This window comes from Suricata suricatta, chromosome 10 (genome assembly GCF_006229205.1).
Source record: "Suricata suricatta isolate VVHF042 chromosome 10, meerkat_22Aug2017_6uvM2_HiC, whole genome shotgun sequence".
NCBI lineage: Eukaryota > Metazoa > Chordata > Mammalia > Carnivora > Herpestidae > Suricata > Suricata suricatta.
Window position 1 is genome coordinate 67,728,235 of NC_043709.1, and position 22,614 is coordinate 67,750,848.

General features: G+C 41.1%; 1 protein-coding gene across 3 annotated transcripts in view; it reads right to left on the minus strand.

The window, feature by feature from the left end:
• ANO6 (anoctamin 6) overlaps positions 1-22,614 on the minus strand; it is a 193,078-nt gene that overhangs the window by 59,168 nt on the left and 111,296 nt on the right. For all 3 annotated transcript variants that reach the window (XM_029954242.1, XM_029954241.1, XM_029954243.1), the window contains 4 exons: positions 10,844-10,909; positions 9,564-9,851; positions 9,212-9,325; positions 6,571-6,686 (listed from right to left, as the gene is read on the minus strand). In XM_029954242.1, the coding sequence (XP_029810102.1) occupies positions 6,571-6,686; positions 9,212-9,325; positions 9,564-9,851; positions 10,844-10,909 (584 nt within the window). The remainder of the gene's footprint in view (positions 1-6,570; positions 6,687-9,211; positions 9,326-9,563; positions 9,852-10,843; positions 10,910-22,614) is intronic.

The following is a 22,614-nucleotide window of genomic DNA, read 5'->3' on the forward strand; positions in this document are numbered from 1 at the left end:
ATCAAGGAAACCTCCTTGGAACAAATGTGCTGTAAATCACAAATAATACCAAGAAAATGACTGATAAGAAGTCACTGATCATGACTGGGGAATCCCCTGCTCTGGATCCCTTACACCCAGCACTTCCATTTCTTCTAGGTTTTAAAAACTAATCAACGCAAGAGCCTGGGGAGGCACAACTGGAAGAAAGGACACAGGTCATGAAGCAGAGCCACACTGTTCCTGAAAGGGAGAAAGGCTGAGTCAGGCATAAAGTGTTCAGGGGCGAGGAGAGCACAGTGCGATGATTGTTTCAGTGACTGCTGCTGTTGCTGAGTCTTCCTAGCCTGATTCACTTCCGGCTCATTACTAGTCCATTACTTAGAGGCCTCGATGAGACTTCTGGTTCAGTATGGAGCTAGGCTGAGGTCCTTGGGCTTAGCCTGGGGGCGCCTAAGCTCTGAGAACAATCTGGAGTCCTGGGGTGCTTCAGACAGGAACATCTCTGGGTTGAACCCGTGTTGCAGGGCAGCTGTGAAACCAGCCTGCCTGGGTGTAGGCCACATCCCTGGGGATAAGGATGGGCTGACACACACGTGCAATAAGGAGTCAGGAACAAAGTGTTCCATTTTTGTGTCACTGAGGCTTTGCTGTCTGGCTCAGAGACTGCAGGCAAATGACAGGTTCAGGGTAGTGCCTGAGAAAGAAAAGCGTGGCAATGGGTTTGCAACATTATGGCTGTTAGGCTTTCTGAAATATGCTCTTATCAACCATGACGCTGGAAATGCCACATTTAAAAGTGCAATGAATCTTAGAAGTTACTGGTCCAACCCCCCAGTAGTAAAATATTCTGCCTCATAGAGAGGGAGCCTGCTTGGATATTTATCGTGACAAGGAGTTCATTATTTCTAAAGGCATCCACAAGAACTTAAAAAGAAATTTTTTTTTAATATTTATCTTTGAGAGAGAGAGAGAGAGACTGGAAGAGGGACAAAGAGAGAGGGAGACATAGAATCCAAAGCAGGCTCCAGGTTCTGAGCTGTCAGCACAGAGCCCGATGTAGGAATTGAACCCACAAACCATGAGATCATGACCCGGGCTGAAGTCAGACACTCAATCGACTGAGCCACCCAGGCATCCCCAGAAAGAACTTTTGAATCTCAAACAGAAACCTGCCTCCAAGTTCTTGCTGAAAGGCTGAACTTTAAATGTGATACTCTGATTATTATCTCTCTCTGCCTAAACACCAATTTAGAAATTGCGTAACACCAATTTCTACAAATTCAGCTTTGATTTTTAATCAAAATTCTAAGTATACATTCAGTAAGGGTCAAATAGTTCTGGTAATTGTCATGGTAGTTTATTGCTTAGTTTACTGTGCACTTACCAATAATTCAGCCCCATACTTTTACGTAAGGTGTAACTTTCCCAGCACATTCAAGCATAGGAGGTAGTCTATCAGTTTGTCTCTGATTCAGATCCTCTTCAATCTGAATTAATGATTCTCTAGCCCTGCCACAGAGCTGTCACCTGGGATCTCTCTGTTCCTCTCTCTTGTTGGGAATCTCTGTTTACTGAAGTCATGTTTTTCTCCTTCTTGGTGGAGAATTACCTGCACATTTAGATTGTGAAAATTCATCGCACTTAATTAATAGCTTGAGCATATATGGAATTGTAAAGGGAAAAATCACCTCCCTTAGAAATTTGAAATTACTGGTTTCTTTTCTTCTACCTGCAGTGTTCTCTTTGAGAAGTTCAGTGTTATTCTGAGTCTTGCTCCTTTAAATGAAGCCTGTTTCTCTTTCTGAAGGTTCTCAGGATCTTCTCTCTTTCTTCAGTGTCCTGAGATGTCATGGTGTGGTGACTTGATGTCATGGTGTGGTGACTTGATGTCATGGTGTGGTGACTGGCTGGCTCTATTTTCATCCTCTGGCCTCTCAGTGCTCCGTAGGATCCTTCCATCTGGAGACTCATCACATTTACTTCTTGTCCTGAGCTGTGTGCACCTGAGCTGTATCTTTCCCCAGTGTTAGCTTTATTCACTATAAAGCAGGATTTGCACAATTGTAACAGATTAGGGACTCCAAACTCAAATGATATTTCACTATGCATTTAATTTGGGTCCATGCACACCACATGGGACAAGATAAAATACAAAGTCACGCAACAAACAAGATACAAGGTGGGTGAGAAATTAACGAACCAAATGTAGTCAGTCCATGAGCACAGTTGAGAGGAGGACTCAGCCTGGTCTGAGTCAGCTCTCAGCACCTACTGCTTTTTATATGCAAACAGAGAAGGGTCTCTGTTGTGTTCAGAGACCAACAGGGGGCTGTTGCCTTTCAAATGTGGTCAGGCAAGGAGGAGTCCCAATCTGGAGAATCTGACAGTTTGCTGCAGAAGTCTTCCCTTTTTAAAGGAGTGTAATCAGTCTTTTTAGCCTTTCTAGGCTTCCTGTGGTTCTAGTAATCATCAGTTCATGGTTCTTCTATCATCTCTCGGCTTTGCTAATTATTGGTTCTTGGTATCACCAGAACGTCCTGGTGCTGTCTATTCTTGGCTCATCACCTTTGGTGTCTTCCTGATTCCCGACATCACTGCTTGACGTGAGTGACCCCCCCATGCCCTCTACAGTTCTTTAATACAGTTCTTCAGACACCTCTCTGATTTCCTCCCTACATTATCTCTGTTCTTGTTCCTAGTGCTACTATTTGTTCATTGCACCTCCTGAACTGATCTTTTAATTTTATCCCCTCACCAGTGCTCATCTCAACAAGTGCCCTCCCTCCATGCCCATCACCCATTTTCCCCTCTCCCCTACCCATCAACCCTTAGTTTGTTCTCAGTATTTAAGAGTCTCTTATGGTTTGCCTCCTTCCCTCTCCTTAACTATTTACTTTTCCCTTCCCCTTCCCCATAGTCCTCTGCTAAGTTTCTCCTGATCCACATGAGTGAAAACATATGGTATCTGTATTTCTTGGCCTGACTTATTTCACTTAGCATAATACCCTCGAGTTCCATCCACATTGCCAGGAATGACCAGATTTCATTCTTTCTCATTGCCATGCAGTATTCCATTGTACATATAAACCACATCTTCTTGACCCATTTGTCAGTTGATGTATATTTAGTCTCTTTCCATGATTTGGCTATTGTTTAAAGTGCTGCTATGAACATTGGGGTACATATGCCCCTGTGCATCAGTGCTTCTGTATCCCCTGGGTAGATCCCCAGCAGTGCTATTGCTGGGTCATAGGGGAGTTCTACTGACAGTGTTTTGAGGAACTTCCATACTGTTTTTCAGAACGACTGCACCAGTTTACATTGCCACCAACAGTGTAGGAGGGTGCCCGTCTCTCCACACGCTCGCCAGCATCTATACTCTCTTGATTTGTTCATTTTAGCCACTCTGACTGGTGTGAGGTGGTATCTCAGTGTGGTTTTGATTTGTATTTCCCTGATGATGAGTGATGCTGAGCATTGTTTCATGTGCCTGTTGGCCATCTGGATGTCCTCCCTGGAGAAGTGTCTGTTCATGTCTTCTGCCCATTTCTTCACTGGATTATTTGTTTTTCAGGTGTCCTCTCCCTTTATTTCCTATTTCTTTATATGTTTGCTTTATATTCTGTACAATTTCTTCAATTTCATTTTCTAACACTGCAATTGGAGTTTTTCCAATCTATCACATTTCAATAGTTACATCTTGTCCTTGGAATGACCCTTTCCTAGAGAATCCCTGTCCTTGTCTTAATGGATTACCACAACTTTTCTCACTCTGAGGGTAGAATTGGAAGTTTTGGGGGGGAAACTCTTCTTTTTTTTCTGTGCAAAGTCTTGTTTCCTCCAGGTTGCTTTTTCTGGTTTGTTTGGTTTGCTTTTGGGGAAAGAACTGATTTTCTCTTCTGGTAATCCCTGGGGACCATAATGAGAAGCAATGAAGGGAACATGTAGACCAGGGACACAGAATAGTTAAAAAATATATTTTTCTTAGCAAAATATAGTTAAAATAGGGGGTATATTGTTCTTTTTACCAGGAAAACAAAAACAACAACCCCATAAAGAATGACTAAGAACCCATCACACCCATCACCCCACCATCAGGTGCTACAGATTTAATATAAAAGAAAATTAATCTGGGGGACCTGTGTGGCTTAGTTGGTTAAGCATCCAACTCTTGCTTTCAGCTTGGAGCATGGGTTAATCGATCCTGGGATCAAGCCCCAGGTCAGGCTTTGCACTGACAGCGTGGAGCCCGCTTGAGATTCTCTCTCTCTGCCCATCCCCCACTCACGTGCATGCTCTCGCTCTCAAAATAAACATTAAAAAAGTTAATCTTACATGTCAGCTTCAAATATTTACACATGTACAATCATCTATCTTCTTTTAAGTTTTTATGCTATAGGATACCCAGAGTTAGAGAAAAATGCCTCTTTATAACTGTAGACCAGTTAAAAAATAAAGAAGTCAGAGCATGACCAAATGAAATAACAAAATAAAATCCTTTATGAAATGAATCTAAACAACAATCATTAATAGCTGCTATCATCACACATAAAAGGAAACAGGGTCTTACATACCTTCTGGCATAAGGAAATTCCCATACCAAGTATTCTTGTACCAAGTAAACCTCAATCAGATCAAACTTTTAAATGAGGATCAAATTACTTAGCTAGAGCAAATGCACAGAACAGAGGAATAAGTCCAATGATACCACAAGGGAGAATGAAATCAGCAATACAGAGAATGGAGACACTCTCCCACAGGTGCAAGCGAGAAAGAACTAGGGGAAACTCATAGATTAGAAAACATACGAGAGATACATTAATTGCAACATTTGGACCTTGTTTGGATCCCTGATTTAAAGTAAAAAAAAAAAAAAAAAAACCTTTAAAAAATAGTTTTTGTGACAATCAGGAAAATCTGAACACTGACTGTTTGATGACTTTTTTTTTCTTAGTACTCAGGTTGCATTTAAAAGAGACCCTGCCATTTAGAAATAGATACTAATGAAATATAATAATATTTGGGATTTTCTTCTACATCCTTCAATGGAAAGGGACAGGAAGGAGGTGGAGATAAAAATGAAACAAGACTAGCTATGAGATCATAATTTTTGGAGCTGGGGGAGACAAATGCAGGTTCGTTGTACTATGCTCTCTCCTTTTGTAGATGTTCAGAATTTTCCATAATACGTAAAACAAAGCAAAACAGAAACTTGTTTTAAAACCCTTACTTTTAAGATCAAGTGGTTTTCCCAAATAGGTGGACACTGAGGTATGGTAGAAAGAACAGGCCCTGGGCTCTAGGCCAAACCAGGGGAAACCAGACTTTCCTCACTCTCCACATCTGACCCATAACCAGGTCCTGTCAACTCTCGTCCTCCAACACATTCCAAGTGTGCTCCCAAGAGCTCTCCTCTGGCCACCGTCGCAGCTTACCCCCCTCCCCCACCACGCCCCGGCTCCCTGCTTTCTGTGGCCCCCATCATCCATTCTCCACACCATCTTTGCAAAATGTGAATCAGATAAAATTACTTGAATATCTGAAATATCACACCTGCTTCTCATTGCACTTAATGTCTAAATGCTCTTCCCCACTCCTGCTACCCACTTCTAACCGGTGTCTCATCATTCTCTTTTCTCAAGTAGCAGGGGTCTGCGATCTCTCCTCAAACTTGCTGATGTCCCTGTGGCTTGGGCCATTGCACGAACTGCCACTCCAATCCTGGAATGTCTTTTTCCAAATGCACAAAACCCTGGCTCCTTTCCACTCTCCAGGTGTCCGTTCATGTCACCTACTCAAACAGAATCTTCTTCACTCCCTTCCATTCACCCTATCTCATCACTGTTATTTTCTTCACTGCAATCAGAAATTCTGTTTACTTACTTGCTTATTTTTATTTATTGGTTATTTTTGGTCTATCTCTCTCCAGCAGCCTTGTCCAAACATCAAAAGTTTCTGGAGAGCAGCTGACATTAGTGCTTTGAGAAAAACAAGTGCTGAGCTAGTCATTACACCTTGTTAGATGCAGCTAAATGGTATCTGATGGTAGATACAGGAGGGCCGTGAAAACCTGTATCTCTCACCATACCATTCAAGCTAAATCTAACATCTGCTCCTCCTGTGTGATGAAGAACATAGTGGGTCTTCATTCCCAATTCCTGGGAGGTAACCTCAAAACCCTCAGACCTTCCCAAGACAGGAGTGTCTTTGTTACTCATGATGAACCCCTGGAACTCCACCTAACAGTTTATGTCGATGAGGTGACCCGTGGAGGGCCCCAAGTGTGTGCTACGGGATGACTCAGGATGCAGGCTGGCCATGCCAGGAAAACCAACCATATGATTAGAAAGCTGGGGCTTTGAGCCTTGGCATATTGGAAGAGGAAGAGGCTGGAGACGGAGCCACATGGGCAGTGACTCAATGAGTCATGCCTACATAATGAAGCCTCAATAAAAACTCTAAGCAACTGAAGCTCAGCAGTCTGGGTGAGCTTCCCTGGTTGGCCATACTCTCTGTTTCGTGTCATCCTTGGATGCTGTGACCACAATTCTGAGTCCTTCCACTGGCATGCTCTCTACAACATCTCACCTGATAAGATCCAAGGGCTGCTTTTTGTATATACTTCGAGGATGAGCCCATTCCCTGTACAGAAGGTACCGCTCATTCGGGCAGCTGAAATCCTCTGACTTATGGCTGAAGTTGCACTGTGAAGCAGAAGCAAACAAGGGAGCATATAATCACTGTGTGTTCACAAATGTGTTCAGTCTGTGTGGCACTCAAACTTCGCAGGCATTTGCTCAGTTGAATAAGGGACCCTCATTTGCTGGAAGATCATCTAATTTTTAGTGATTCTCAACCAGTGGAATTATTAATCGGTTGGGGCCATTGGAAAATGTGGGTGGGGAGGAATGCTTGGTTGTCACAATCCTGAAGGACACCTCAGGTACTTGGTGGGAGACCGAGAGATGCTTTATGTCCTATAATGTGTCAGTCCTAACCAGTAAAAAATTTGGCTATTCAAATGTCCAAACTGCCACTGTGCAGGACACCTGATAATCCAGCACCTTCCTTAGACACCTGGGGGGACCAGGGCCTTAACTGGTTACTGCCAAATTCAATTCTAAAACCCCGGCATCTTTGTTCCCCCCTAATTCAGCAGTTATTCTGTGACAACCCGTACAACATAAAAAACAAATAAGTTTGATATGTTATACACTTAGCTTATTCAAAGAAACAAAGCTTCCTGCCCCTACTTAAATTCAGTCGCTCTTCCAATCTGACTCATTTTCCTTCCTCCTGTACCAGTGAAGCTTTCACATGGGTCCTGACCTTCTTTCGCTTCCTTTCCAAATACTAAAGGTCATTCCTTAGTCTGGATATGGGATCAGTGCACTCAAAAGAGGCTTTTGTGGAAAAGAACTGGGCATGGGCAGATGCCAACTGAATACCACTGAACTCTGGCACCCCAGATTAATATTCATGACAGGTATTTGCAAGTGTCCCCAAAGTTCACGTCATGCTATAATTACTAATTTTTCTGGGTGCAAATTTAAAACACGTGGATTGTCAGGCCAGGCTGCCAAGTTGGATCTCTTCGCCAAGAGGTTCAGAACCTTCTTCTCCACTCAGCTAGTCTCTGTTTACACATGTAAGGACGCAGGTCTGAATTCGGCTTCTCAGAATCATTAGACAATAGAAGGACACACATTGCCCAAGGAAGGAGGGACAACCTTGTAACTCCCAATCAGGAAAGGCCAGCTAACATCCTTAACATTTCTAAGGGTGGGCCTAGAAGGCTAGTCACGCCCTACATGAGGGTCCTGGGCCCACTCTGTAATTGGTCAATACTCTAAATGTTGTGATTGGCTCCCACCAAAAGTAACAATGTATGGTTAAAGTTACTTCCAATATTGATAGGTGATAGTGATTGGATCACTATACCTGTGTCACAATTTCCTGTAACTCCCCCTTGCCAAACTCATAAAAGCCCTACCCCGCCTTTGTTCAGCGCTCTTCACATGGATCCACTATGTTGGTGAAGTCTGTGAGCCCAAGCTTATAAGCCCGTAATAATAAAGCCCTTTGCTTTTGCATGTGTGACTCGGTCTCCCTGGCGGTCTCTGGTTTTTGAGGATGATATTGGAAACTTGGGTATAACACACACATGTATCAAGTGGCTCTTTTGTGTGCTAGTTTATTATCCTACACAGTACATTTCAAGAATGTTTTCATCCACAAGTACATGTACTACACGGTAGCAATGATCACCCTCAGTCTTGGCTTTCTTGGTCTTAGAGATTCAGATAAACTGATCGTGAATGTAACAAGGCAACAGTGCACTATAATATTGTATTTAATTTATTTCAATGACAGAATTTATTTGAAGAGCTTCGATAGAACATCCCTGCACTTATGGAATCATTAAGGGTCTGAAGCAGCCACATTTTAAAATTTTCATTTCATGAACGACGTTATCGGCCAGAGAAGTGCTCTTGAATTTGAGAAGCTGCTGTCATCTGAGAGCGCAGTCCTTAAAAAATGTCAACACTGTGCAGTACTGCCATCGTGACAAGAACTCTGACAGGCGCCTTTTTTAGAAGCCTTGTGATATTCCAGGGCACAGCAAGAAAATGATATTTCAGGGGGAGAAAGTCTGTGACAGAAAATGATACACGAGAAGATCTAACACATATTTTGCTTTAAAAGAACTAATACTTTTCTGGTTAATAAAAACATCTGTCAGTAATTATGAAAATAGCTAACGCTTATATTGTACTTACTCTACTCCAGGGATAGCTGTACCATGTGACATGGATTAACTTCAGCAATCCTCATAACGACTAACTCTATGAGGTAGGTTTGATGATGATCCCCACTTTATTGATGAGGAAATTGATGAACAGAGAGAATAAATGACTTTTATAAGGTCATCTGGCTAGAAAAGTGGGAGAGCAACCCCCAGAGTCCATGCTCTTAACTGCTGAACTGCACTGCTTTCCACATGAACTACGGGACAGCTACGATTTCATTCCTTTGTTCCCTCACTCATTTAAACTGAGGGCCTTCTCTTTCCCTGGAATTCAGCCATGTACAAAACACCGTGGTAGTCTTGCAATATCCTATCTTCATTTTACAGAAGAAGAAGCTCAAGGTCAAGATGATTAGCCCTTCTCTATTAACACTAGTGTATACTTTGGGAATTTTACTTAATTTTTGCCATTTGACTTACATCATGGAGAGGGAAAGCTGCTTTGTAGATCCCAGAGCTGACAAGTTTGTTAATCCCAAACTTTTTAACATTGTCTCTTACTTGATACTTGATCCGACAGAGGATGAAGTAAACCTAAAAGAAATTCCAACATAGAATGCATGCTTTAGTCTGTGTAACTAACCAACCATTGTTTACTATTGTAACAGGAACCTGTTTACTTTGTGGAGGGGGGTGGGTGGAGAGGGGAGGGGTGCGGGGTTGGGGGGACTTTTAAAAACAAAATTAAACCAAGCAAACCAGACCACTAATTATTCAGACGACAGGTTCCAAATCATTCCAAGACAGCAACTAGATGTTGGTTTAGACTTACAATGCGGCTTCTGGTGGCTGGATTGAAGAAAGTATCTCTATCTTGAATATAAAAATCATTCATACGGTTCTTCTCAAATGGGGCAGTGAAAAACTCTTGCTCTGGTTTGATGATACTCTCATCCACTTGGAGGACTTTGGTAAACCAGCTGAAATTACCGAAGGCTGAGGACCGGGTTTTCAGATCATTGGGTTTCAGAGGCAATTTGATGTGCATTATCTCAGCATACGTACATAACACCTCCCACGGGGCGTGTACTTTCACAAATACAAGCTTATCATCCAAAATCTACATTAGAAAAACAAAAAAACCAGACCAGGAAACAAACCAATTGTTTTCATAATTTTAAAACGCATAGATTGTTCTCACGTTGCTGGCAGCTGAAACACAGGACATTGGGAGAAGTGGAGATAAAAACAGTCTTGTGCGTCATCATACATTTTTGCCTTAAAGATAATTTCTTGGTTCAAATTATTGAGCAAGCAATTAAACACTCCTTATCCTACTCCTCTCATAAAATTACTATTTATTTAAAGTAGGATCCACGTCCAGTGTGGGGCTTGAACTCACAACCCTGAGAGCGAGTCAGATGCTCTGCTGACTGAGCCATCCAAGTGCTCCTCAAATCACTATTATTTTAAATGAAGAAAAACAAACTTGTTAATTTGCCCATCATTCCATCCAAATTGGTGACTAAAAATAAAAATAATAGAATATTCACTGCAGTGCTATTTTAATGACAATTTAAAATTTTCTAACCTATTATAAAACTCTTCAATATATTATATATCTGTTAAGTATCATATTATATGTTCATTAAAAAAGATGTTGATATAGAAATGCATTTACTACATATTAACAGGAAGAAAAACAAATTATACAACTGTGGAATAAGAATTCCCCTTTTTGAAAGGGAAAAATGTATATATTTTGAGAAATGAAAGAATTTAGAAGGCCCACAAGGTTATTGATGGATAATTAGAATCAAAGGATTTTTTTTTGCTATTCTTACATTTTCCAATTTTTTGTAAACTATTGCTTTTTGTATATAAAAGAAGAAAACAATCACTTATATATGCATTCAGCATTACATTCCTTGGCTTTTAAAAAGATGTGCTCACTTTCATCAGAAACACACACATTCTATAATGCAGATTTTAATGACTCCAGTTCCAGCCTACAACTAGTGGCTGGCTGGAGTTGCAAGCTTCAAATGCAAAAGAGATGCAGGTGCCCAAGAGCAACAGTCAGCCAATGACTGGCAACGGTCCAACACTTACTGATCTTGTTGCTTCTAACTGCAGGCCACCACAGATGAGGTTAGATTCATATGCTCGTCTTTTTCTCTGTCAGAAGAAATTAGAAAATATGTTAGGCCTCATAGTTTTACCAAGGGCAGAAAAAGTCTTTTTTAAGAAAAAAACAAATCCAGGGGCGCCTGGGTGGCTCAGTCAGTTGAGTGCTGGACTCTTGATTTCAGCTCAGGTCATGAGCTCAGGGTTCGTGGGACTGAGCCTGGCATCGGACTCTGCACCGACAGCATGGAGGCTGCTTGAGATTCTCTCTTTCTCTCACTGCCCATCCCCAGCTCATGCACGCATACATGCACTCTCTTCCAAATTAAAAAAAAAGAAAGAAAAAACAAAACCAGTGTGAATCTGATGAAGAGATTTATCTGCTCAAAATGGCACATAAGCAATGTAGGGGCTCTGGCTCTTGGTGATTTGTGGGTATTCGTTTCCCAAAATGAAATGCCACAGAATGAACTTAGATTCACTTAGCACTCTGAAGGCCCTGGTTGTTTCCATGGAGTTCTGGCTATTTGGGAGGCATAAAAGTCGGTGGTTTTGGCACAATCCCAAAAACTTTTTTTTTTTTTTAACTTATAAGCTATTTGGCAAACAAATGGCGTTTTCTGAGTCCCATTCTCTGACGATATTTACCAGAGCTAACGCCCATATCTGACATTCTAGACATATCGGACACTTTGGATATGTGTATTTCATCTGAACATGCCTTGAACAAATTCACTAAAACAACAAATAAATTTGGTAAAATTCAAAGGAATGTTTCTCTCTGCAAGACTGAAATGCCCATGAAGATAGTCATCTAAATCTACAAAAATAGGGAATTAATCAATAACAGATCTGTCCATGTTACATGGCCATTTGAAAAGATGCAGAACATACTGTATTTATTGATATTAAATTATACCTGGCTAGGCTTTTGTCAAGCTGTAAGGAATTCATGTCGAGGTAGAGACTTGTTTAACCTTTTAAAAGAACATTCATGATGATGACAGCTATGCTGTTTCATGAAAGCAGGACAATGATTGAAGACAGAGGTGGAGCATGCAAACCCTGACAGCAGACTGCCTGTGTTCAAATCCTGCTGCAATCACGTATCAGCTCCTTGACCCTGGGCAGGAGACCATCTCTCTGTGCCTCGTTTTCCTCCTATGGAGAAAACCTCACTCTTCCTTTCGAGGTTCTCATGAGGATTGTAGGATTTAAACCACACAAAGCACATACACTAGAACTAACATTTCTAGTCATCACAGAAAGTTAGTTGGACCAATGGTCCCACTGAAGACAATAGAAAAATCTAGATAAAAAATTAGGTATTTGTTCATTTCAGCAGTTACCAAGATAAGAGAATTAGTGGGTCACGACCTTGGTAATCCAGGAGATCCAGCAGTCAGACCACTTTGCCCAGGGAGCACCGGTCACGATTTGCCGATTGTGAGGGGGCAGAAAAGTGCCTGAGCTGCTGTGCTATCAAAGTGCGTAGAACATGCAAAGCAGCTAATAAATAGAAAGTAGATGGTGCTGTATGACAAAACCCAAAGATGAAAAAACACACCTACTAATTTGGCTAAATTTGAGACCAAGTAGAATCCCTGACATATTTTGTGAAAGTATGGAAATGGAATATTGCTTTAATATTTATTTATTTAATAAATGGTTATACAGTACTTGCAACACGCCAGAGGCTGGTCTAAGGGCTTCCCAAATGTAATACTTTAAGTGCTTTTTACAAATTAAGTGTGCAATGGTCACTTACAGAAAAACCAGCAAGTGCTACCAACCCTTTTAAAAATGAGCAAGCGACCTGGTCTGCCGTACCCCCAACCTCAACTTGGGAAGCTGCTTCAGACTCATCCTGCTTCTACTTAAGCAGTACTTCTTCACTCTAGAACCTAACCCCCAGTTTCATTCCAGCATGGCAGCCCAGTCCTTGTACCTGACTGCTTCTTTCTTTACTATTGCTTATAGAACATTCTTTGATCCTGTAAACAATGTTCAACATAGTGCTCACCACAGAGTATTTGCCCAATACACGCTTGTTGAAAGAATATACTCAGCAAATGCTTAATTCATTCTACAAACACTCCTGAGAGGCATCCTGTAAACTACTGAAGAGTAAATGAAGAATTTAAAATTGTTTGCTATAGGGGGACTACAGAGAAACTCAGTGCCCAGTGACCTGAGACCTTCTTCCGATACAGAAGGGCTGAAACATTTCTTCCTGTGTTTCATGATACTGTAATGGGTCTCTGTTGTTCTTTACAACCACCTAGCATTTCAACTCTCCCCAGAGCCCATGTCCACTACAGCAGATAAAAACTCACAACACTCCCCTTCTGGGTCTCCTGTGAAGTTCAGCTATTTGCATACAAGCTAGGCCTTGTCCATCAGACCAAGCACCCCAGACTCTCACTCTGAAGCCAGCAACACAAAGAAGCTGGGCCAAGCAGGACTCATCTTGCTTGGATGTTGGGAGAGCAAATGCCAGTCCCAGAGAGAGTAGAAGTAGAGGTTATGGCAGATTTGGGGCACCACTGCCCATTAGTGGTGCCAGCAGTGGCTCTGGGCAGCAATATGTTTTCTCTCCCAGAAAGGCCTGGCAGTGGGATTTGGGGTGCTGCTCCTGAATACTTGGTTTCCAGGCTGATTTGTCGAACCCTTCAGAAGAACCTGTGAGCTCCCTAACATTCTTTAGAAGAACTCCTTGTCGGCTTAAGTTAGAGCTCATTTCTGTTACTTGCCAGCAAGAATCCTGACTGATACGTAACTGTGAACTAGGGAAAACTTGTTAGCCTAAAACCTAAATCACTGTACAGGGGTATGGGGTGGGGCTTCTGAGCAGACCAGACACTCTGACGGCTTCTTCTTCAGCGAAGATGACTCATCCTGAGGCTGTACAAGGGGCAACCCAGACTGTCTCATTAGCAGGATCCATGACTGTGTCTTCTGTATCCTTTAGGAGTCAGTCAGGAATAATTTCAGTTAGAATATGAAGCCTCAGGCCCAAAGATATTCACTCTTGTAGACAAATGTCTTTCTAGTTAGAAAATAAGGAGAATCAGTCAAAAGAGGGACTTTTCTGGTGACTAAATGGCTATTTTAATAAATGCTGGCATTAAGAAATCACCTGTGTTAGCAGGCCTTATTATAAATTCATGGTTACAACTACAGTTCGGTCCACTGTGATGCCCACTGTGATGCCCAGCCATCCCCTTCCTGATCCCTATTCATCCACCAGGGAGCTGTTCCAAACTTTCAAGGTACTCCTCGCACTCCACACGTAACTCCAGACCAGCACGCTCTGCAAGTGACCTCGCTTCCTTCTTTGCAAGGAAATGGCAGACACTCACCTGAAACCCTGCCCGTCTCTCCTTCTACCTATCAACAGCTATCATCTCTCTTGCAGTAACAAGACTGCATGCTTTTCCTATCTTCTCTTGAGCTCGCTTCAGCAATACCTTCTCTTTTTATGTTTATTCTTTCCTCTTCATTGCTGTTACTCCTCGGCCAACAAACACTTTAAGTGTTTCCCATCCTTAAGAATATTAAATCCTTCCATGGCCCTACCTACTCTTTGATTACCATCCCTGCCTCTAGAGATGTGTCTTTTAATCTTGATCTCCTCAGCACTTAGAAGAGATCTATAAAATACCTGCAATAAATGCCTGATGAATGAATACATTGAGTGGATGGGGAATCGATGGCTGCCTATTATATAGGAATGGGCTGAGGAGTACAAATTACTGACTGTAGCAACTGAGCTCCCCTTTCTTGAGCCCCCCCAAAATGTTCCATGAGCATTTACTTACAAGTACTATAGAAAACAACAAAGAAGAGATACAGTTTAATTCTGGAGTGTACCAACTAGCACCAGATAGCTCAGGGACACCCAGAGCATCAAGTGATTTCCAGATACCTTGGAGTCTGAATTACCAGATGACAAAGGGGGATGGTTTAGAGAGCTGGACATGAACCAGCCCCACAGGAGGGCAGGTCTGTCATTCAACATTTCACACACAAACCACTCCTGTCTCGGTTGTATCACCATTGTTGGAACATGCTGAACTGTAGAAGACATGTCTCCTCCTCTATGGAATCCCTAAATTGAGGCTACAACTCCTTAATGGCTTCATGGGACTCACTCCTCTCAGATTTCACTCTATCAAATAGCCCCTTTAGCTCCTGCCGATTTGGTTTTCCTTTTGGAAAATAATGGCATAATGGTTAGAGTCAGAGTCAAAATCCAAACCCAGATTCTATGATGTTGCACAAATAAATCATACAAGTATTAGTGGCTTCATTTCAAAAATAGGACAAGAAATAGCTTTATCTCAGGGTTTTTTTAAGGATTAAATGTGGTCATGGGTAAAAAGTCCTCAGCCTCACACTTGAAACATAAATAAGCCTTATAGACATGTTAGCCATATCCCCCTCCTCTACCTCTAAACTTGTCCAACTTCCCTTATTTAAATAAATATATAAATAAGTAAATAAGTAAATAAATCCCTCTCTCCTCTGCAGACTTTAGAGGCCCATGTCTCTTTTTTAATGCCTAATATTGAAATAAAACTTGTTAACCCCAATCCACTTGGCCTCCATACTGTGTGGTAATCCTCCAGTGGGTCACCAAGAACACTGTTTTACTGGAACTCCAAGAAATGGACCTTAATGTTGACTTACTTAGCCCCCTTCTTGATTCTTCTATATCACTTGGTCATCCTGGTCCTCGTACTCTTTCTCTGATATCTGATGAATGTGTATATGTAAGAGAGAGAGAGAGTGAGTGTGTGTGTGTGTGTGTGTGTGTGCACGCGTGTGTGCCCTCTTCACTCTCTGAAAGTTGTGAATACATCTTTACATCTCCTTGCTTTCCCCTCATTTCTGTGTATAATAAGGAAGGTCACTGGTGAGCGTGGATAGCACATGTGAATATCATAGATGCAGAAAACCTTAGAAATACTTTTCTTTGGTCTCATTTTAATGACTTGGTAATATTGTCTTAGAGCAGTGTACTGTAATTTATTTCATAAATCTCAATTATTTAGGTTGTTCCTAATTTTTACTATTATGAAAATCCTTGTAGGACAGTCTTTGTGCATTCATTATTATTTCCTTGGGAGAAAGTCCTAGAAGCAGAATTATTAAATCAAAGAACATATGCAACTTTAAGTTCTTTAATATGTATAGCCATACTGCCCTCCAGAAAGGTTGTACTAATTTGCCCTATTTTAGTTCTTATCTAGTTCCTTACAAAGAACTCCTGAGATATTTACCTGATTTCTCTCAAGATAATTGGTAGACCTTGGAGTTGGTTTATAATGCCCTCTATTTTACTACTCACTATAAATACTTAAACAGCTGAATCAAGGATAGGACATTTTTATTTGCTTAAACATGTTAATCTATCACCTTGGAATTACTTTAATAAGACAGTTCTTGTTATTTTCCTTTGGCAAGGCAATTCACAAAGAACTAGTGGAATATTTTAAAAATTGATCAAACCAGTTTTCTGGGTTTGTCAGGGAGCTAAAGTAAATTAGCATATGTGCAGTATTTGTCAAACAGGCACATATCAGAAAAAGACTGATTACTTAAGAAAAGATTGCTTAAATCTGTTTAATATAAAATCATCATCTTTGCTTCTCCATAGAATTTACACTTAGATAAGTAACAGCATTCTTGACATTAAAAAAAAATTAAGGTAGAGCTGTCCTCCATGTTAAAAATGAAAGAAAATTAATATTGCATACTGCCTGACACAGCCATTGTTCAATAAATACTTGTTGAAAAAGTGAAGATGAGGTCACACAATTTCTAACTAAAAGTTATCTATGTGCCTTGTTGGAAAGTCTTACATATATGAACCTAAAGCATGTGCTATGCTCTACAGTCTATGGTCTGTATTTAGCAGCACAAAATAACCAAACTAGACTCTTTGTCTATGAAAAATGCCCAGTCATACTTTAGACTGTGCTATAAATTCTACTGTCTCTAGGGGAACAAATTCAGTGGCATTGTAACCTGGAGACTCTTTTTTTTCCTTTTTTTTTTTAACCTACTCCTAGTAAAGCCAAAATGACTATAATCATTGAGGATCTGTGTACATCATGAAAAAGATGGATGTGATTCTATTACTACTGGTGGAGAATGATGCTGGAGGTTCAAAGTAAAAAGGATAAGAACCTCTATTCCACCCCAGAAACTGGAATTTTATTCGTATCTCTTTTGAGAGGGTGATACAGCTGTCAGAGCAATGAAGAATAAAAGCAATCAAAATCACAAAGGACAGACAGGCATAATTAAGGAAGCTTTCTGTCCCTAAGCACCTTAGATTACACATCTCATTTGGCTTAATAAAGTCATTGTGGGGAAAACTGGCTTGTGAATTATACAGCAATAATACTGATTGTAAACACCAATCTACTATGTTCTCTATGTCACCCAGCTTTTTCAGGATAAAAAAAAATAGGGGTTGTAATGCCTACAAAGTGAAATGACTAAACACACTGTAATGATAATAAAGCACAAATCAGTTGGGATTAATGAAATACATGCATAGATTAATTTCAAATATTCCTACAGCTTTGTTAGGCAAAGTACTGATGGTGCTGTCAGTGTATTTTCAACTTGCCAATCTTTGTTAAGCCTACAAAGATGAATGAAGACTAAGTTAAAGGTACTTAATTGGTACAAAAAAATTACTGTCTAATTACTCTAAGTGCTATTTGTTAGTTATATATCATGTTCTCAAGAAGGTTTGGTAAGTGGAATAAATTATTTAAATGGGATTTAATTCAAATTCACATGTTGGTAATAAAACATTGAATGTTAGTGGACCGATCTGATGAGGAATTTACTCAAGTAGGTAATGTGTATTCTCTAGGGGACAAAAAAAAGATGAGCAATCTAAATAATAAGCATGGAATGGAAGTGAATATTTAGCTGAAATTCACTTAGAATTTTCTTTTTAAGTTAATGTTTTAGATGTAATTATAAAAGAAAGAAATGCTCTTTGTGGGTAACTTAGAAAACAAATTTTCTGACATGGGGAAAACTATCACCTTATAGTATCTCACTACTGAGATAAGTACTATAAATATTTTAGTGCACGGTTTTCCAAATGTACTTACTTACACAAACAACTTGGGGCACTTAAGATGCAGATTTGTGGGCTCCCTTCCTGGAGATTCTGACTCATTAGGTACCGGATGCTGCCTCATCAACACGCTCTGAACAAGCACAAGTGCCTCTTCTCAGAGAAAACGAGGAAACACTGTTTTTAAGACACACCTTCTTTATGCAGACAGCTCTTCTTTTGTGATGAGTTAGCCCTTTCAAGCCTATTCCTTAGGAAAATTCAGTATAGTTGACTTTTCTCAGTCTCGTACCTTTTAAAAAGTAAGATACAGGTGACTGGGACAGGGCAAATGATAGCTTCTTCATTCAAACCTAAGGCCAGATCACAGAAGGGGCAGGCAGGGACAGGAAAGGGTTTTCTGGCCTCCACATCTCTGTGAGATGAAATGGAAGGATCAGGTTTTACTTATTAGAATCTCACTGTCCTTTTTGTTTGTTCTAAGGACAGTCTGGGCCCAAGGACACTTCCCATTTTGGGAAAGGAAGCAAGACTTAGATTCATTGCTCTGGTGCTGAGTACTCAAAAATAAAACCAAACATGCTTATACTAGCAGCACATTTTGTAGCTGTAATTTGAAACTGCTGATCCTAGTTTATTCCTTTTAACCTACAATCTCAGTATAAGCAAGGAGGGTGTAAAGAAAGGAGATAAAAATATATAGGATTCCCTCCCTACCTTAGTCTAAAATGTTAATGAGCTGAAGCTAAACCTGGTTGTACTCCCTAAAACAGAAGAGAGGATGCCCACCAAAAGTTATCTGGGAAGGGAAAACTAGCCAACACTGGTTACCATTTCTTCTTAACCTATCTTAATATGAGCCTCAAGTTTCCAATTCATGGACTATCTGTGGTGAACATGTCATTTCCAGGAATTATTTTGTATTGCTCTGATTCTTTGTAACCCCCTTCTGCCATCCTTTTGGTTCTTCGACTGGGAGAAGATATGCCAATGTTAAGTCTATTCAATCATGGCTTCCCCTTTATGAGGCTCCATGGAATAAACTTCTTTCTGGGAGATTCTCAAAGCAGCATGTTTCTTTCAGACAGTTTTGTTTTTAATTGTGTTAAAACATCAGACTATATTATTAATAACATTTCCCATTTTCTTTTGCTACTAGGAAACTCAGAGGCAAATTTACAACTCCACATAACTTCTGAACAGGACCTATGATTAATAAAAATCATTTTGTTTACTACTGACACATGACATCATTTTTTTTCTTGGACTTTACATTGGTCACTTTGCATTTCTCATCTGATTACTTTTTATTCTTGATATTATTTCTGTAAGTGACCTCAAATACTTTTTAATGAATTATAAATAAACTATATTAATGTATTGTTAGCATAAGTAAGGAGCTAATGATGGAGAAAATTGTACACTGCAAGTTGAAGACAATAGTAAATGGCATTTGAGTTATCTATACTGTTCACTATCGGCTGTTAGCCACAAATGACTACATATTACTATACATAACACTTAATGAGAAGTCAAACCATGTGATCCCTCAGCAGATACAAAAGGATGCATCTGATAAAATTTAAAACCCAGTTATAAAACTCCTGACAGTCTAGAAGTAGAAGGGGACTCCTTTAACTCTTTTGAGGGAAAACTACCAAAATTGTGATATTTAATGGGGGAAACTCTGGAAAATTCCCATTAAAATCAGGAACACTATAACAGTGACTATTATGTGTTACTGGTTTTATTCAGGAGATTTTAGCTAAGGCATCTAGACAAGAAAAAGAAAAAAGCAGAAAGATAGCAAAGGCAGAGCGAAACTCTCTTCATTCATATATAATGTGGTCTTTCTCTGAGAAAACTTAAAAGATCCACTGGAAACTATTAGAAGTAAAAAGAGTTTATCAAGGTTTCTAGGTAGAACTTAAGAAAATCAATGGACTTTTACACACAATAAATCATAAGCCACAATTTAAAAAAAATTTTTTGAGAGACACAGAGAGACAGCACAAGCAGGGGAGGGTCAGAGAGAGAGAAGGAGACACAGAATCCAAAGCAGGCTCCAGGCTCTGAGCTAGCTGTCAGTACAGAGCCTGACGCGGAGCTTGAACCAATGAACCGTGAGATCATGACCTGAGCTGAAGCCCAGTGCTCAACCAACTAAGCCACCCAGGCGCCACAACAAACCAAATTTAAAATGCTTCTGACAATATCAACAAAATATTAAAATAAAAATAGTTAGAGAGTGCCTGAGTGGTTCAGTAGGTTAAATATCCAACTTCATCTCAGGTCATGATCTTATGGTTCATGAGTTTGAGCCCCAGGTTGGGCTTTGTGCTGACAGCTCAGAGCCTAGAGTCTGCTTCAGATTCTGTGTCTCCCTCTCTCTCTGCATGCCTCTCCCACTCATTCTCTCTCTCACTCTCTCTCTCTCTCTAAAAAATAAACATTAGGGGGAGGAGCCAAGATGGCGGAGAGGAAGGGAGATCTGTAAACTCTGTCTGCCCCATCTATTGAACTGAGAAGGACATTACTCTCATCTGCAAGAGCGGAAGGAGAAAATACAGACTCCAGAAAGAAGACAACCTCAAAGATACCTGAGTGAGTGAGTGTGAACTGGGGAGATTGGAAAATGGGCCAGCCCGAGACGGGCAGGGGAGGTGGGAGCCCCAGCCCAACGTGGGGCAAGCGTGCAGAGCGGGAGAGACAAAGGGAAGAGAAAGAGAAAGTGAATACACTCATAGTACTGTGTCTAGGGAAGAGATAAAGAATGTTTAACCGGGCTCAGAGAGAAAAAAAATCTCACTCCATATATAACTGCTGGGTAGCCCAAATCCCAAACCGGGGTAGCACCGAGGGAAAAACAGCTTCCAGCCCCGCGCCATCCTGGCAGGGAGTCGGTGCCCAAGCCGGTGGCCCCAGGGGCGCACACTTCGGCCTCGGATGTGGGGTTCGGGAGGACACACCTCATTTCCACTGGCATCTCGCCTCTAGCTTTGGCCGTGCAAATCCAGAATCCTGGGTGCCAACAGGGAAAAAATAGCCCCCACCCCTATGCAATCCTGGCAGGGAGTTGGCGGCGGTGGGGGCGGGGGGGGGGGGTGGCGGTGATTTGGCGGCAGGATTTTGCAACTTATTTCCGGCAGCGCCCTGCGCCTAGGGCAGCAACAGCACGAATCCTGGCTGGCGCCAAGAGAAACTGATCCCTCCCCCAACGTGATCGCAATCCGAGCTGGGGGCTGGGAGTTGGCAGTGGCGCCTGTAAGGGCATGCCCTTTGCCTCCTGCTGCACACCTCACCACAGGCAGCACACCTCCCCTCAGGCAGTGGCAGCGCAAATCCCGGCCTGGGCAAAGAGAAACTGATCCCTCCCCCTAAGCAAACGCTATCCTGGCTGGGGGCTGGGAGTCTGCGGCAGGCAGCCTCACCGCATCTGTGAGGGCATACACCTTGCCTCCAGCAGCAGCAGCAGCACAAATCCCTGCCAGCGCCTAGAGAAACTGCTCCCTCCCCCTACCAGATCCTGGCTAAGAAGCTAGCCACCAAAGCAAGTACATCTATCTGTGGTAGCATAAAAGCACATGGACTAGGATTTTAAATGAGGCAGGCCTGGAAAATACAACCTGGCTCAGCTGCTAACAGGAGAACAGGAGAAACCTAATGGAGGACCAGGGGGAGGGGAAGAGGGAAAGAGAGTTGGGGAGAGAGATGGACGCAAAACTTGAGAGACTATTGAATACTGAAAACGAACTGAGGGTTGAAGGGGAAAGGGGAGGGGGGAAAAGAGGTGGTGGTGATGGAGGAGGGCACTTATGGGGAAGAGCACTGGGTGTTGTATGGAAACCAATTTGACAATAAACTAAAAAACATAAATAAACATTAAAAAAAAACTTAAAAAAACAAGACCTCAGTAAATGGAGAGATATAATGTGTTCACTGTACTAGAACTTTTTGATGAACTTTGAAACATGTCCAAAGAGATTTCTTTTGGCTTCTAGGCAAGCATTTCCAAACAGCCTCATGATAATTCATCTAAAACAATGGGTAACAGTATTAAATGCTCACAGGATCTATAACCAATTACTTAGCTGTCTCACATTATTTAAAAGTTTGGATACAATTTAGTTTAGTTGCTCATTTCTTAAAAGCCTCACATTCTATGGTGTCCACTGACCAGATCCCTTTGCCACATACTAAAGTATGTAAAGTCAAATATGAAATAAAAATTTATATTTCCATACAAAAAATTTTCAGCCAACTTCAAGGAAATGAATTTTCTATTAGCTTTTAGGAATGACTTGTACAGATAAAAAATTAAATGAATATAGCACTTACTCAGGATTGCTTATATGGTCTTTGTGCTACCTAGACCCCTCCACCTTCTTTCCCATTTACCTGAATTCTGCCTTTACTTGGTCATAAACTCGTATGTTTGAAGGAAGGCCAAGTGTCATACAAAACCCAATGCAAAATAGATTAATTTTGCCGTGTTCACAGTTCTGGCAAAAAGGAAGCAGAAGAAGCACTACTAACAAAACTGAGCAGAAGGGGTTAGAGAAAAACATAGAAACTTGTTTCATTTAGAACATCTTCGCTCTTCATCCTGTACACTGAACATATTTAGATAGAACTAATCATGTACTAT